The sequence below is a fragment of the Lynx rufus genome, unplaced genomic scaffold, assembly GCF_022079265.1.
Source record: "Lynx rufus isolate CCGP_SWC_20201006 ecotype Redwood Valley unplaced genomic scaffold, mLynRuf1.p SCAF_2, whole genome shotgun sequence".
Taxonomy (NCBI): domain Eukaryota; kingdom Metazoa; phylum Chordata; class Mammalia; order Carnivora; family Felidae; genus Lynx; species Lynx rufus.
Window position 1 is genome coordinate 188,459,852 of NW_025814834.1, and position 13,237 is coordinate 188,473,088.

The 13,237-nt window shown below is 55.4% G+C and overlaps 1 protein-coding gene across 6 annotated transcripts in view; it reads right to left on the reverse strand.

Moving 5' to 3' along the window:
- Positions 1-5,144, reverse strand: part of PTPRF (protein tyrosine phosphatase receptor type F) — a 71,927-nt gene extending 66,783 nt beyond the window's left edge. For all 6 annotated transcript variants that reach the window (XM_047083908.1, XM_047083905.1, XM_047083904.1 and 3 more), the window contains exon 1: positions 5,054-5,144. In XM_047083908.1, coding sequence (XP_046939864.1) covers positions 5,054-5,144 — 91 coding nt within the window. The remainder of the gene's footprint in view (positions 1-5,053) is intronic.
- Between the last annotated feature and the right edge of the window lie 8,093 nt (positions 5,145-13,237).

The window sequence follows — 13,237 nt, forward strand, 5'->3', positions numbered from 1 at the left end:
GAGAGAGAGAGAGAGAGAGAGAGAGAGAGAGAGAGAGAGAGAATGGCGAGGAGGGAAAAGGAAAAGGCCAAGGAAGTGTGGAGGCTGGATGGTGCCCAAGTCCTGGGGCCACTGAGGAGGCAGAACCCTGGAAGGCTGGAGAGAGGCCAGTGCCCCGCCCAGCCCACCCACCCGCCTGACTGGCAGAGCCTCCTGAGCTCCCCCCCTCCACCAGTGCTAGCGGGCAGGGCAGGCCCCTCCCCTTACTCAGGCCTCACCCTCCGCTTCCTGAACCCACCCCCACTCCCACCCAGGGGCCCCTCACCCAGCATGACAGCCAAACCCCACTACTCCAGCTCGTTGGTGTCCCACAGCCCTGCCAAGCCCCTGCCCCTTTTGTTCACCAGGCCCACCTCTGGGGAGCACAAATCTGACCAGGTCTCTTCCCAGCTACAAACCCTGGGCTGATTTCGGTCTCCCTACTCCCCTCCCCACACTTGCTCCTGCTAACCTCTCTCCAGGTTCACCTTTCCTGACTCTTTCAAAAGAGAGCACCTATCATGGGCCAAACAGTGTGCTGGGACACCGCTTGGCTCTGGTGGGCTGGCTACCCCCTACCCAGACCTGCCCTGACAGGCCAGGCCAGTGGGTACCTGCTTGCCTTTGCGTGTGCCCTGCCCTCTCGTGCACCCCACGCCCAAGCCTGTGGGAGCCTGCCCTACATCCAGCAGCCCTCTGGGTTTCCCATTCCAGCACTGGTAACAGCTACACTGACTGATTATGTCCCCAGACACGCTGTCAAAATCAAGCCACTAGACCACTCTTGCCAGGTGCTGACTCAGGTGCTGCCTGGTGTTCAGTGGGGGTCTGAAGAACTTCAGAGACCACGTGCCAGGAGGGGCCTTCTGCCCCCACCAGAATGTGGTTCCAGCACTCCTCTGGACCTTCCCCCCTTCTTCACTGCACGGAGGTTGTGGGCCACACAGCAATTTGGGCAGCAGGTCCCAGAGGTAAGCCCTGGGACACTCTCCATTCAAGCAGGCCACTGAGCCCATGTACAATGGGGATGAGTGGCCAAATAAAGGAAACGAGTGGGCTAGCTTGGACAGAGTGTGGGCACACTTCTGGGGCAGAGGGTGTTCAGCCAGCCAAGCCGGGCCACCCTGGAGGCTCGTCCACAGGGAGAGACGGACTGCTATTTTGTGCCTTCCCTGCAGAGCACATACACACACGTCCACACACGTGTACACGGAAGCAGAGAGCAGACACGCGGCCATGAGGGAGTGAGGGACAGCGAGGCAGGGGAGGGAGCTCCTGGAGAGGTGGATTTCCCAGGCCCTGAACCGCCTAATGAGCTGGGGACTCATTAACTCTGGCTCCTATGACCGTTCTTGGTGCCCTCCAGAGGGGAGCCTGCTCAGAGACAACCCGGGCTCCCAGGGGACACACAGGGAGCCCCCAGGTCATGGCCCCAGATGCAGGGACCACATACTTGGTGCCAGGTGCCTCGAACATGTGACCTCAGTTAACCTTTCCAGGTAGGAATGACTACCCTTATTGTGCAATCGGAAAACAGGCCCAGAGAGAGAAAGCAACCTGCCAGAAGTGCTACGGAGGGCAGAGTCTAGGCAGGCCACCAGGTCCTACCTAGCCGGTGGCCCTGCCTCCCATGAGGCTGGCGGGGCGGGGGTATGACATGACAGACACACCCTCAGCTACTCAGGCCCCTGCCCTGACCCCATCTACCCCTCCAATATCGGGCATCCTACTCCAGGCTCCTATGATTCCAAGTCACTAGGCTGTAACCAGGTCCTTGCTCAAACCTGATCACCTGTGCTGCATCCCTGCCTCTGTCCTATGCTATCCGGGAACAAAAGGGAGATGGTTTTCACTGTATCTCTTTCATGAGCTCCATGGAGAAGCCCAAGGGCCATCCCTATCCCCCCTGCCCCATCTTATCCCATTGTGCAACACCCACCATCAGCAAATATCCAGTCACTGTTCAGGGTTCCCTTCTTCCAGGAAGCCTCCCAACGCCCTTCCCAAGTGCTTACATCACTACCTCTGTGCCAGTGCTGCCCCCCAACAGCACACACCGTAGTAACCCCCCCACTGCGTGTTCCAGAGGCAGGCCTGGGTGGCCACCTAGCACCTGACTTGCACGTTAGAGAAGGAGAAACCTCTTCCTGCTTGGGACCACCTCTAGCCCCCTACAAGCCTTCCCCTTGAGAAACCACAAAGACCTGGGCTGGGGGAGCTGCCCGCACCCCGTGTGCCTGGGTCTCCATCGGAGCTGAGTCGGCATTAACGCTGGGGCCTCTGGGCTAACTCTTGGCAGCTGCTTCTCCACCCCCCTTCCCTCCGCTCCCCTCAGAGGCCAGGGCTCCCATTCATTTGTCTCGTTAAGAGGCCTATAGAAACACATTTGTCCGCTCCGCGCTTCACTGCTCCGGTCGTCAATTCTCTGGGGCGCCTGCCCTACCTTTTGCAGTAGCTCTGTCCACGTTTGCTCAGTCACCCCTGGCTAGAAGTCTCCTAAGCCCAGCCTAAGCCTGGTCACGGTGGGAGGGCTATAGATCCAAAAGTGTATGTAGCATGAAGCAGGTCTATAGGACAGACCCTGCTTCACAGGGCCAAGTCACAGCCCCCAACCCAGGCTCCCCTCCCATGGCTCTCTGTCTGGGAGCAGAGCCCCACTCACCCTATTTCAGCATCTCCAGCTGGTTCCTACTTTCAAGACCCTGGTCCTTGGGTTCTGGTTCTTAAGGACCAGCAGGGAGTAGCACATGACCCAGACTCCTGGAGGAAGTGATGGTTCCAAGTGTGTGGGAACTGGTCAGGTAGGAGGACAAGGAAGAGTGTTCCAAGCAGAGGGATCAGAAGGAACAGAGGCCCGGGGAACATATGAGTGACAGAAGTCAGCATGGCGGGAGCCTGGGGCGGGCGGCAGAGTGAAGGATGAGGTTGGCAGAGGCCAGAAAATGCAAAGCCTTGAGAAGCGTCGAGACCCCTAGGCTTGATCCTGAAGGCAACAGGGGAGGAGAGTGAGGGATTTTAAACTGAGCGGTGACACAGTCAGGCTTTCATTTTGCAACCTGACTCTTAGACTCCGGAAGGGAGAATGGATTATGAGGGAATGGAGGCAGGGAAGACATCAGGAGGCAGTTGCGTGCAAAAGCCCAAAAAAGAGCTGAGCGTGGCTTGGGTGAAGGCAGTGGAGAGGAAGGTGGATGCATTCCAGAGATGTTTAGAAGGGAGAAACAACAGAAGTTGGTGATGGATTAGATGTGCGGAATGAAACAGGGAGGAGGCCCTGGGCTCTGACTTGGGTGGCGGGGTGGGTGGTAATGCCATTCGCCAGGGGAGAGAACACAGAAGGAGGAACAGGTTTGGGGGGAATGAGGGTACACGTCAGGGCATGTTTGGTCTGAAGCAGGAGGGGAAGGCAGTTATTCTCCCAGGATGTGTTGTCTGAAAGTCCAGCTGGGCGGTCCTCCCTCTGCCCTCAAACTCCTGTCTGAAGGCCATGAGAGTGTCCGGGGTGAGGTCGGAGAGCAAGGACAGTATTTCAGTGTCTAAGGGCTACTGACCACACCTGACTGTTGACAAGCCTTTGCCTCCCCTGCCAACGTCAGAGTCACACCCAGTGACTTCTACCCCAACCTGCCCCTGCAGGCTCAAGCTCTCCAGCAGCCCCAGCTAGGCCTGGAGATCACCCCCTGCCCCCAAACCCAGCCCTGCTTCTGCTTGCCCAGCCCTCCCTTGGCCTGCACCTCAAAGCTCCCACTCCCCCTCAGCCCCTGCCCCCAAGAGGAATGCCCTCCCCTTCCCCTGGCCCTACCAGCCCCACCAGGGCCCAGCCTCTGAGGACAAAGGGCGGGGCGCCCTAGTCCCACCCCTCTCCAGGATCTGGTCCTGAATAATTAATGAGCCATTAGGAGAAAGGGCCTGGGAGGGGAAAGGATAGAGATCTGTGCCCAGATACTTGGAGAGGGGGGTGAGGGAAGCCCTATGGCTTGCTGACCCCCAGGCTGATCCCGGGGTTGGCCCCTGGCCACCTCTGGGCTCCGGACAGGCTGGGAACAGCCCCTTTCCCCAGGGACCTTGGCTCCGACCTCACCCCTCCCTGTCAGTGTGCAGATTGGCTAAATCTGCCCTGTGCTCCGCCTTCCACCAGTAACCAAGCAGTGGTAACCATGGTGACGGGGCGGGCTGCGGCCAGTCTTGTAGTGCCAGGCAGGGGGAAGGGCGGCAGGAAAGGAAGGAAAGTTCAGAGTTGGATTTGGGCAGGGGACAATCCCACTTCCGCCAGCGGGCGCGCGCACGCACACACACACACACACACACACACACACACACACACATACACACACACACACACACACACACACACAGGTCCACTGGAGCCCAGCATCCTGCTGGCCAGGTGCAATCTTCCCCGGATTCCCAACGCTGAGGGGCTGGTGGAAGGGGGATGCCCTTTTGCCTTGAAGGTGGTGGGGAAGGGGAAGGAGGGACACAGTGTCCCCACATATGAATCCCAAGGGTCTAGCCCAGGGGAAGGGCTGTGGTGGCTCCGGCTTCTGATCTCTCCCTGGACCTGTGGACACATGTGGCATCCCATTCACACATCCATATAGATTCCTTGTGAGCCACCCCCCATTCCCACTCAACTCTGACATGGCTCACACTGTGTCTTTTGCACAGATCTGCAGTGGCAGGCACAGTACACGCCTGAGCATGTCACCCAATGACCACATGAATCTTGGACATGGCTCACTCCCATCCCATAAAACAGGGGCATACTTAGACATGCCCCACCCCGCAGTGCCTTAAGGGACATGCAGGCATTTCACAGGATGCTCCCAGGAAGCATGAGGCTGGAGTACTTCTTGGGAGGGGGGGTTATCTAACTGAGAGGGCGATGTCTTTCTAGGACAGTACGAGGTCTGGGGAGGTATCTAACTATCTTGCCTCTTGTAGTACCTGGTTGTGCCCCTCACCCTAGAATCTTGCTAGGAGGAGTGCCACCTTTTAACCTGGGAGATCTCGCACCATGAGGGGTCAGACTTACTGTCACCATGGGCACCTGCCACCAAACCAAGCATCACGAGTGCAGGCACAAGGGGTACCATCGTCTTCCCTGGGGCTGGCTCTGGGGCCATCCAGGGCTCTAGCACCACGGCCAGCCACAGCCCAGGACAATCAACCTGTGATAGAGAGAAGGGCAGAGCCAGTTAGCTGGTTTCCAACAATGTCCCTACTGCCCACCTACGCCACCTCCTCATCCCTACTCACCACCCAGACCCTGCTCTCCCTCACGGACCATCCAGAGTCTAGTTCAACAGACACCCCCACCCCCACCTTGGACTATGCAATGACCACCCAGACCCACAGAGCCCTGGCTCCTCACTGACTCCCCCTGCCCTTCCTCAGTGACCCCAAAGGTAATCCAAAAGTCACACTGTAGGGAGAGAGTACAAGAGGCCTTCAGGTCATTCTCTAAACCTGAGTAGGAGGGCAGGGGGCCACTGAGGCCAGAGGATGTATAGGGATGTTCTGTCCCAGACCGTGAGTTTCCAACTTGCCTCCATAAGGGGACAGGAAGAGGGAAACAGGATTGGACAGACACAGAGACACACAGGTGGAGACAGACAGACTAAGACAGAGAGCAGTGAGAAGGTAGCAGACCCATGCAGGCTAGTCCCTGGGGCACCCCATTGTCTCTTCTCTCCCCAGCAGGGAGGGAGGAGGCAGTAGGCCAGACCCCGCATGCTGAGCACGGGCCCCAGAGCACAGACTTGTTAGCAGCAGACAGGATCCACGTATTAGAGGCTCAAAGCCAAAGCCACAACCCGTCCAGGCTCGCCAGGACGTGCTCTTGACAAGTTGTAGATGCCCTGCCTGACCACCCTCGTCCTACCCAATTCCCATGGCACCTTCCCACTCCAAAAGGAAACCATAGGGAAGGCCCTATTGGCCAGGAATGGGGGGGGTGGCTGGACCCTCAGATTCCACCCACATCACCCTTGCTCCAGTGGCCCATTACAGATCAAACTTCAGGGAGCTGCTTGCTGAGAACTGCCTTCCAGGCTGAGACAGGCACCTGTGCACAGGGAAGACGGTGTTTGGGATTGGCTCAATGCCTCCAGGCCTTTACTCATAAGGCTCCTCAGCCAGGTGTGCCCTCCCCACTCTACCAGACACCTGTATGAAGCCTTCAGCATGGCCACACCATACGCTACAGATACACTGCTATCACTCCACAGGCCCAATGATGAGCTCTCTCCTATGCCCCCCCCAACCCAGGGGGTTTCAGGGGATCCCCAACAGCGTCCACTAGCACTGCTCACACCTTACTCTGAGCAGGTGGCTGGTGCCGTGAGAAGCCCCCCAGTAATGCTCTGAAAACACAACAGGACATAGAGGGGCAAGTGAGTGACAATGAATGCAGGGACTCTGGTGAGAGTCTTGATCAGATCCAGGTACTAGCTGACCCACAATGGTAACAGAGTTTGCAAGGAAGGACAAGCCTGGTGAATGTGAAGGGGCAGGGCTCAAAGACGGCTCTGCTCCTTTCTGGAACTTGAACCCTAGTCTCAACTGGGACAGTCAGAGGTCCTAAGATCAGAGGGCGGTAGGTGAGCAAAGGTGCAAAGACAAAACAGGAAGGACTGTGAAGTGGGGCGGGGGCTGACCGCAAAAGGCAAAGGGAGGGAGATGTCCTTTGTCCCAAGATCTTGCTAAAAGTCTCAGATAGGAGCTGAGAAGTAAAAGCAAGAGAGCTGAAGGAGGCGTGATGGGCACCCAGCCCCATTCACACCGTACCTGGGGTTCCCACTCAGTGATCACAGAGCTCAGGTGGCTGAGGCTAGGAGAGAGGAAGTCCCTACCATGATGCCCCGTACGGCCAGTCTGGGATGCAGGTCCCATATCACTAAGGCCTTGTCTGAACTTGATCACCACAGCGCTGAGATGCAGCCATGAAACCTACAATAGAATTCAAGTTCTCGGCAGCCATTAGGCGGCCAGCTATCCGGACAGACTGCTACAGGGGCATGGCCCCCTGTCACAATCATCCTGTAGCCTGTGGTACAGATACCATGGGTTTGCAGCTCAGTGGTGCGTTGCACCAAAAAGACGGGGCCTAGTCCAGGTATCATAGGGTGCAACAATACCGTATTTACAGAGGTTTCATTCCCAGGTGCAAATATTCTGGGTGTGCACCGCCCCCCCCCCACACACACACCAGTGCAGACACCACAGGGGTACAACCCTCAGGAACACACAGCACGGGGAACAGATCTCCCTGGTAAAAACTAAAGGGGATAAAGCTACAAAGAAGAGATGTCATGGAGGTACAGGTGTGCAGCACAATCAGAATGGGCTGTAGTTTTCCGGTGTGATTATCACAAAAGTACATCCCTGTATTGGCCTTGGTATAGTAATCACAGCACTGTAACTCCTAGGTGGAGAGGTCATGGAGGTGTAGCTGTCTGGTCCAGACATCACATGAGTGTAGACACAGGGTACAGACATTCTGGGGGTGCAACTCCCTAACAGCCTTTATAAGGATATCACTTCCCAATACATTATTGTACAGGTGTACCACTCCCCTACCCGGCATAGACATCATAGGGTATCAGTCCCCAGGACTGATATTAAAGGGGTGTGAGTTCCCAGTACAGCCATCACAGGGGCACAACGCCAGAACAGTGTCATGTGGTACAGTCTAGGATGAGATTCCGGCCATGGGTGTCAGAGAATTTGAGCCTCTGGTAACCCCACCCCCAGGGTGACACTTATTTGGGGATTCCAAGGACCTCCCACGTATCTGAGTCTGGGATACTCAGCTCACTGTTCAGATACTGAAAGCAGGACAAAGGTTAGAGAAATTGAAAACAAAGACATCCCCTCCCCAAAGAGCTTCTCCTAGAGGTCCATGGACACAGGGACGTGGCTATACCCAGAGGCGGGGGACACGGGACACACAAACATGGACACATTCTTAGGGAACTACTCTGGCAACCACACAGCTGTCCAAGGCAAGGCCTCTCCGTCACCAGCTGCTGGCAAGAGCAAACTGCTACCTACCCCAAACACTGGAAACAGAGCCTGCTCCCTCATCTGAGTCCTGGGTCCCTGGGCCTGACCTCGGTCTAGTCCTTGGCCCTGCCCCCCACCCCCAGAATGCTCAGGGTCATCTATGGGCAGAAAGTGGGAAAGGAGCAGTGAGGCAGGACTGATGCTAACGTCGCTGGGGTTGCCAAGAATTCAGTGCAAGTGTGAAGAGCTGGGCGTCCACTTCCCCCAGCATGGCTGGGTGAGTCTGGGATGAGAACAAGGCCTGAGCCCTTGACATTAACTAAGGCTTGTCTCTGAAGTGCACTGTGGGCCACTGGTTCTCCCACACTGATGTACTTGGGCAGGAAAACAACTCCATACTGTATGACATTACAGAATATAATTGGATATGATTTTTCTACATTCAGAATGGTTTTAATATATCCTTTTTCCTTGCTACATCAGTGTAAAGCTGCCAAATGCCCTTTCTTGGGAAGAACTGTCCGTTATTTCTCATATTTTGTTTTGGTGTTAAAAGGTCCTTTCTTGTATGCAATATGGGTGTTAGCAGATAGTGGTATTTTCCCATAATATCCTTACTTTGCAAAATAAAAAATTGCCATTCCCATGTCTGGCCCCCAAGTACTTTTGGAAAGTGTACTAGTTTGTGAAATCGAAGAGCCTGGGAATCACTGCTTGGAGGAAAAAGGAAGGAGCAGGCACCACACCAAGCCACAAGATTCAAATAAGAACGTCACGGAAACGCATATAACACAGAGGCCATGTCACCTCTCCGTAGCCTGACCTAAGCACCCCTGCCACCTCAATGGGTGCCCCCAACTCCTGAGAGACCATGTTACGCCAGAGATGGGGGGGCAGGAGGGGCTCCCTGGCTAGAGAACAGCTGGGATCATTCATTCGGAGTCCTCTTCATGAATATGCAAACACAGATTGATTTGTTTCCCTTGGGCACGTGTTATTATTCAAAAATATTAATTAGTCTCCAAATACCACCTGTTCCTACAGCTCCCCCACCCCCAGACCAGGACCCCGGCTCCCAGGAGGCTGGGGCCCCAAAATGACATCAACAGGAGAAAGGATATTCAGGGCCCCCAGAGGGGTCGGCCAAGAGGAGAGACCAGTGCTTGGGCGAGAGGAGCCTGAGGGCAGGGAGAGCCAGGAGCCGTTCATGTTCAAAGCTGCAGGCGGCTAACCCAGCCCTTTTGTCATGTCCTGGACAGTTCACCGCGTGGCACTGCAGCAGCGGCCGCGGAGGCGGAAACAGGCCTTGTTACACTTGGGAAGGAAAACCAACGTGTTTCCAACTCTCACCAAACCGACCGCGGGATTATGACGGGAATAAATCAGTCTCAGCCTCGACCCCGGCCCCAGGGAGTGAGGCAGCCAGCAGCAGGCAGCTTCGCTCTGCCAGCCAGTTGGCCAGAGTCTGTGAGCACTGCCTGGCACAGCCCGCCCACTCTCTTACAGCCAGGCCCCCTGCCCTCTCAACAGCGCTCAGCTTCTTGGGCCCCTGGGGAATGGAGGGAGGAACTCAGGAAGAGCGTCCCAGAGTCTCTCCGGGTGGCACAACGTCCAGCAGAGGCTTAGCTCGGGGCAGAAGACCAAGGGGACCAGCAAAAGCACCTGCCTCCAGCTATCGCCCCTAACCTACCAGTCCTCCAATTTCCTTCCTGCGGCAGTGGAACCTCCCTCAGGTTAACGCTCTCCAGAACCTGTAGACCTCTGCATTTGCTGTTCTCTCTCCTGGGAGGAATGCCCTTCTCTTGCCCCCAGCCACCTACTCACCCCTAAGAACTCAGCTCAAGCGACCCTCCCCAGTTTAGTGAAGGCAGCAAGAGGTGGTGTAGACCAGTGGTTCTCAATCCAGGGTGATTCTGCATTCCCCTCCCCTCACCTCCATGGGGTATCAGGCAATGTCTGGGGACATTTTTTACTGTCAAGACTGCAGGTGTGGGGGGGCAGGTGCCACTGGCATTTAGTGGGAAGATACAAGGAATGATGCTAGATATCTTACAGTAATAGGCCAGGCCCCCGCAACAAAGGATTGTCTGGTCCAAAACATCAATAGTATTGAGACTGAAAAACCCTGATGTAGACAGCAAGATCCTTTGCTGATATAGGCCAGGGCCTGACCCAGAACCAGGTCTCCTATCAGCACCTTGGGCCCTGTACCTAAAGAGGCCTCAGCCTGGCTTAACTCTTGTACCAGCTGTGCCAGGGCCTCAGGATCTTAGGGCATCTTCTCCCCCTCAAAGTCAGCCCTGCCTCCAGAAGCCAGGCAGGCCTTACAGCACATCTCCTGCACCCCTTCACACATGCCATCAGCAAGCGGCCTCCCTAGAAGACAGAGAGCTCCACTTTCAGGCACCTCTTTCTGCTGAGGATGGGCTCCCAGGTAGGCCATACCCAGATTCTGAGGATGGACAGGTGAAGGGACGCATGGTACCTCCACCTCCACCTCCCCGTCTGCCCGGGGACCCTGCCTCCGCCACACGCTGTATATTGCCCCAGTGCCCATCTCGCCATGCACAGGGCCTGGCCCGTAGCAGATACCCAGCACATGCTCAGTTCCTTTCCCTACCTAGCCCAGACCCATCTCTCATAACCCTCTTCATCAGCTGACCGTGCAGAACTATTCAGTGGGCCCTGCCGGGCCCTGAGCCAAGGGGCAGCCATGGGCTGTGCCTTCCAACAGCTTACAGAAGACGGTCCAACTAGAACTCATTCTCCCCAGCACCGCCCCTCTTCAGGTCCCCATCTTGGTGACAAGCACTATCAGCGACGTGGTCACCCAAGCCAGCCAGTCCTCCTCAAATTCTCTCTTTTCTTCACCCCATTCACCCAACTGGTCAGTAAGTTTGAATCTGCACTGCCTCCACTCCGACCTCCACGTGTCAGTAAGACCTCAGAAGTGCATACCTCTTTAGGGGGCTTCCGCCCTCAGATTTCTCCCAGTTCACCCTGCACACAAACCAATGCCCCAGGCAAGCTTATAAAAATGCAAGGTGATCGTGGCCCTCAAGCACATTTTGCTGCTTGATTCCATAGCAGACACACAGATAATGTTTCAGGACTGAATGGATGGGCAAATGGAGAGATGTTGCTTCTCTGCTTAGGAACCTTCGGTGTCGGGGCGCCTGGGTGGCTCAGTTGGTTAAGCATCTGACTTCAGCTCAGGTCACGATCTTATGGTTCGTGAGTTCGAGCCCCACATCGGGCCCTGTGCTGACAGCTCAGAGCCTGAAGCCTGCTTTGGATTCTGTCTCCCGCTCTCTGCCCCTCCCCCCCCTCATGCTCTGTCTCTGTCTCTCTCTCCAAAATAAATAAACATTTAAAAAAAAAAAAGAACCTTCAGTGTCTCCATATGACCCTCAGGAAAAAGTCTAGAGTCTTAGCCAACATCCATGGCTCCCCATGCTCTGTCTCCCAACCCAACCCACCTGCTCTATGCGGTGGCAGAAAGACGAGAGAAGTGGACATGAAAAAGATAAGGAGGTGCCCCAGATCCTGGAGGTACCTTGCTCTTTCTACCACAACCTACAGTTGATGGGAACATACTTCCCTACAGAAACATGATGACTGAAAAAGCAGACAGTTCTTAGTGGAAGTCCCAGAATGTCACCCAGAAGCCTATTTCACACCTACAGCAGCTGACAAGCTGTATGTATATCACTCCCCACCCACCTCCATCAACCATTCTGGCCAGAAACCCAGGCACCATCCTGGACACCCCCCCCCCTTTCTCATGCCCCACATTTAGTCCTGCACCATGTCCTGTCTCCTCCACGTCCCGAAACAGCACTCACATCCCTTCTCTCCACGTCCATCACCACCTCCCTTCACCGTCGCTCAGCCATATGCACACTGGACCATGTCACGCCCCGAGTGGCAACACTTCCATGGCTCGCCACCAGTCTCCATCACAATCTGAGCTGCTCAGCCTGGCCCACAGGACCCCTCTGTGCCCTGGCCCCCGCCACCTCTTGGGGCACACCCACCAGGTCTCTGCTTGCTCACACCAGTCACTCTTGGACAACCAGCACTGAGGGCAGGGCACCAGGGTCTCCGCTCCTTCCTAGAGAGAGAGGAAAGGATGAGAAAACACCAAGAATTTCATCACAGCATAGTATACACTGACACAGAAAGACATGCAGAATTTGCTGTTTATGGAACAACAACAACAACAACAACAAAGCAGGCGTCGAAACTTTGTGCAGGACAATCCCCATTTAGTAAAAATGCCCATCTCTTCACTCAGTTACTCTTTTCAGTACTCCCGAGCATCTACTAGTGTGCTGGGCTTTCTTACGGGAACCCAGCATACAGCAAACAACACAAACTGAGACCCCCCACCTCAGTAGTAACACTTGTGTCTGAACCCTCGGGGCACCCCTCCAGCTACCCCTCCAGCAGAGCCCAGGCCCCGCCCACCTCCGCACCTGCCAGCCAACCACAAGAACTTCCCCCTATGATTCTCAAATGTGCGCTCTCTAGCCTGCCAGTGCCTGCAACATGTTGCCCACACTCTGTGCCAAGTACCCCTTAGACATCAGAGCCAATGGCACTTTCTCAGGAAGGCCTTCCATGATGTCCCAGACTACACACCTGGACCTTGCCTAGGAGCAGTGACCACAAATGTGAGGAATTTTTTTTTTTTATTTTAACGTTTATTTATTTTTGAGACAGAGAGAGACAGAGCATGAACGGGGGAGGGTCAGAGAGAGGGAGACAGAGAATCTGAAACAGACTCCAGGCTCTGAGCTGTCAGCACAGAGCCCGACGCGGGGCTTGAACTCACTGACCGTGAGATCGTGACCTGAGCCAAAGTTGGCTGCTTAACCGACTGAGCCACCCAGGCGCCCCGAGGAATTATTTTTTTATACAATTGTTGCAGGGTCACGGAGTCATGACCACGAGCCTGGTGTGTGCCTGGCCCCAATTCCATATCCCCAGCGCTCAGCAGAGAGCAGGCACACAGTAGGTGCTTCATTAGGACACGATGAACGAGTGCATGGATGCATGAATGAGTTCATAGAAAACACCCCAGCTTCGGAGAACCACACCAGCATACATTACGGCCTTCAAAGAAACTTCCGAAGCAATATTTATTTTTTACTTTCTGCTTCTCTGTAATTTTTTAAATGAAGGTGTGCCCCTGGATGCCTCCTCTGCT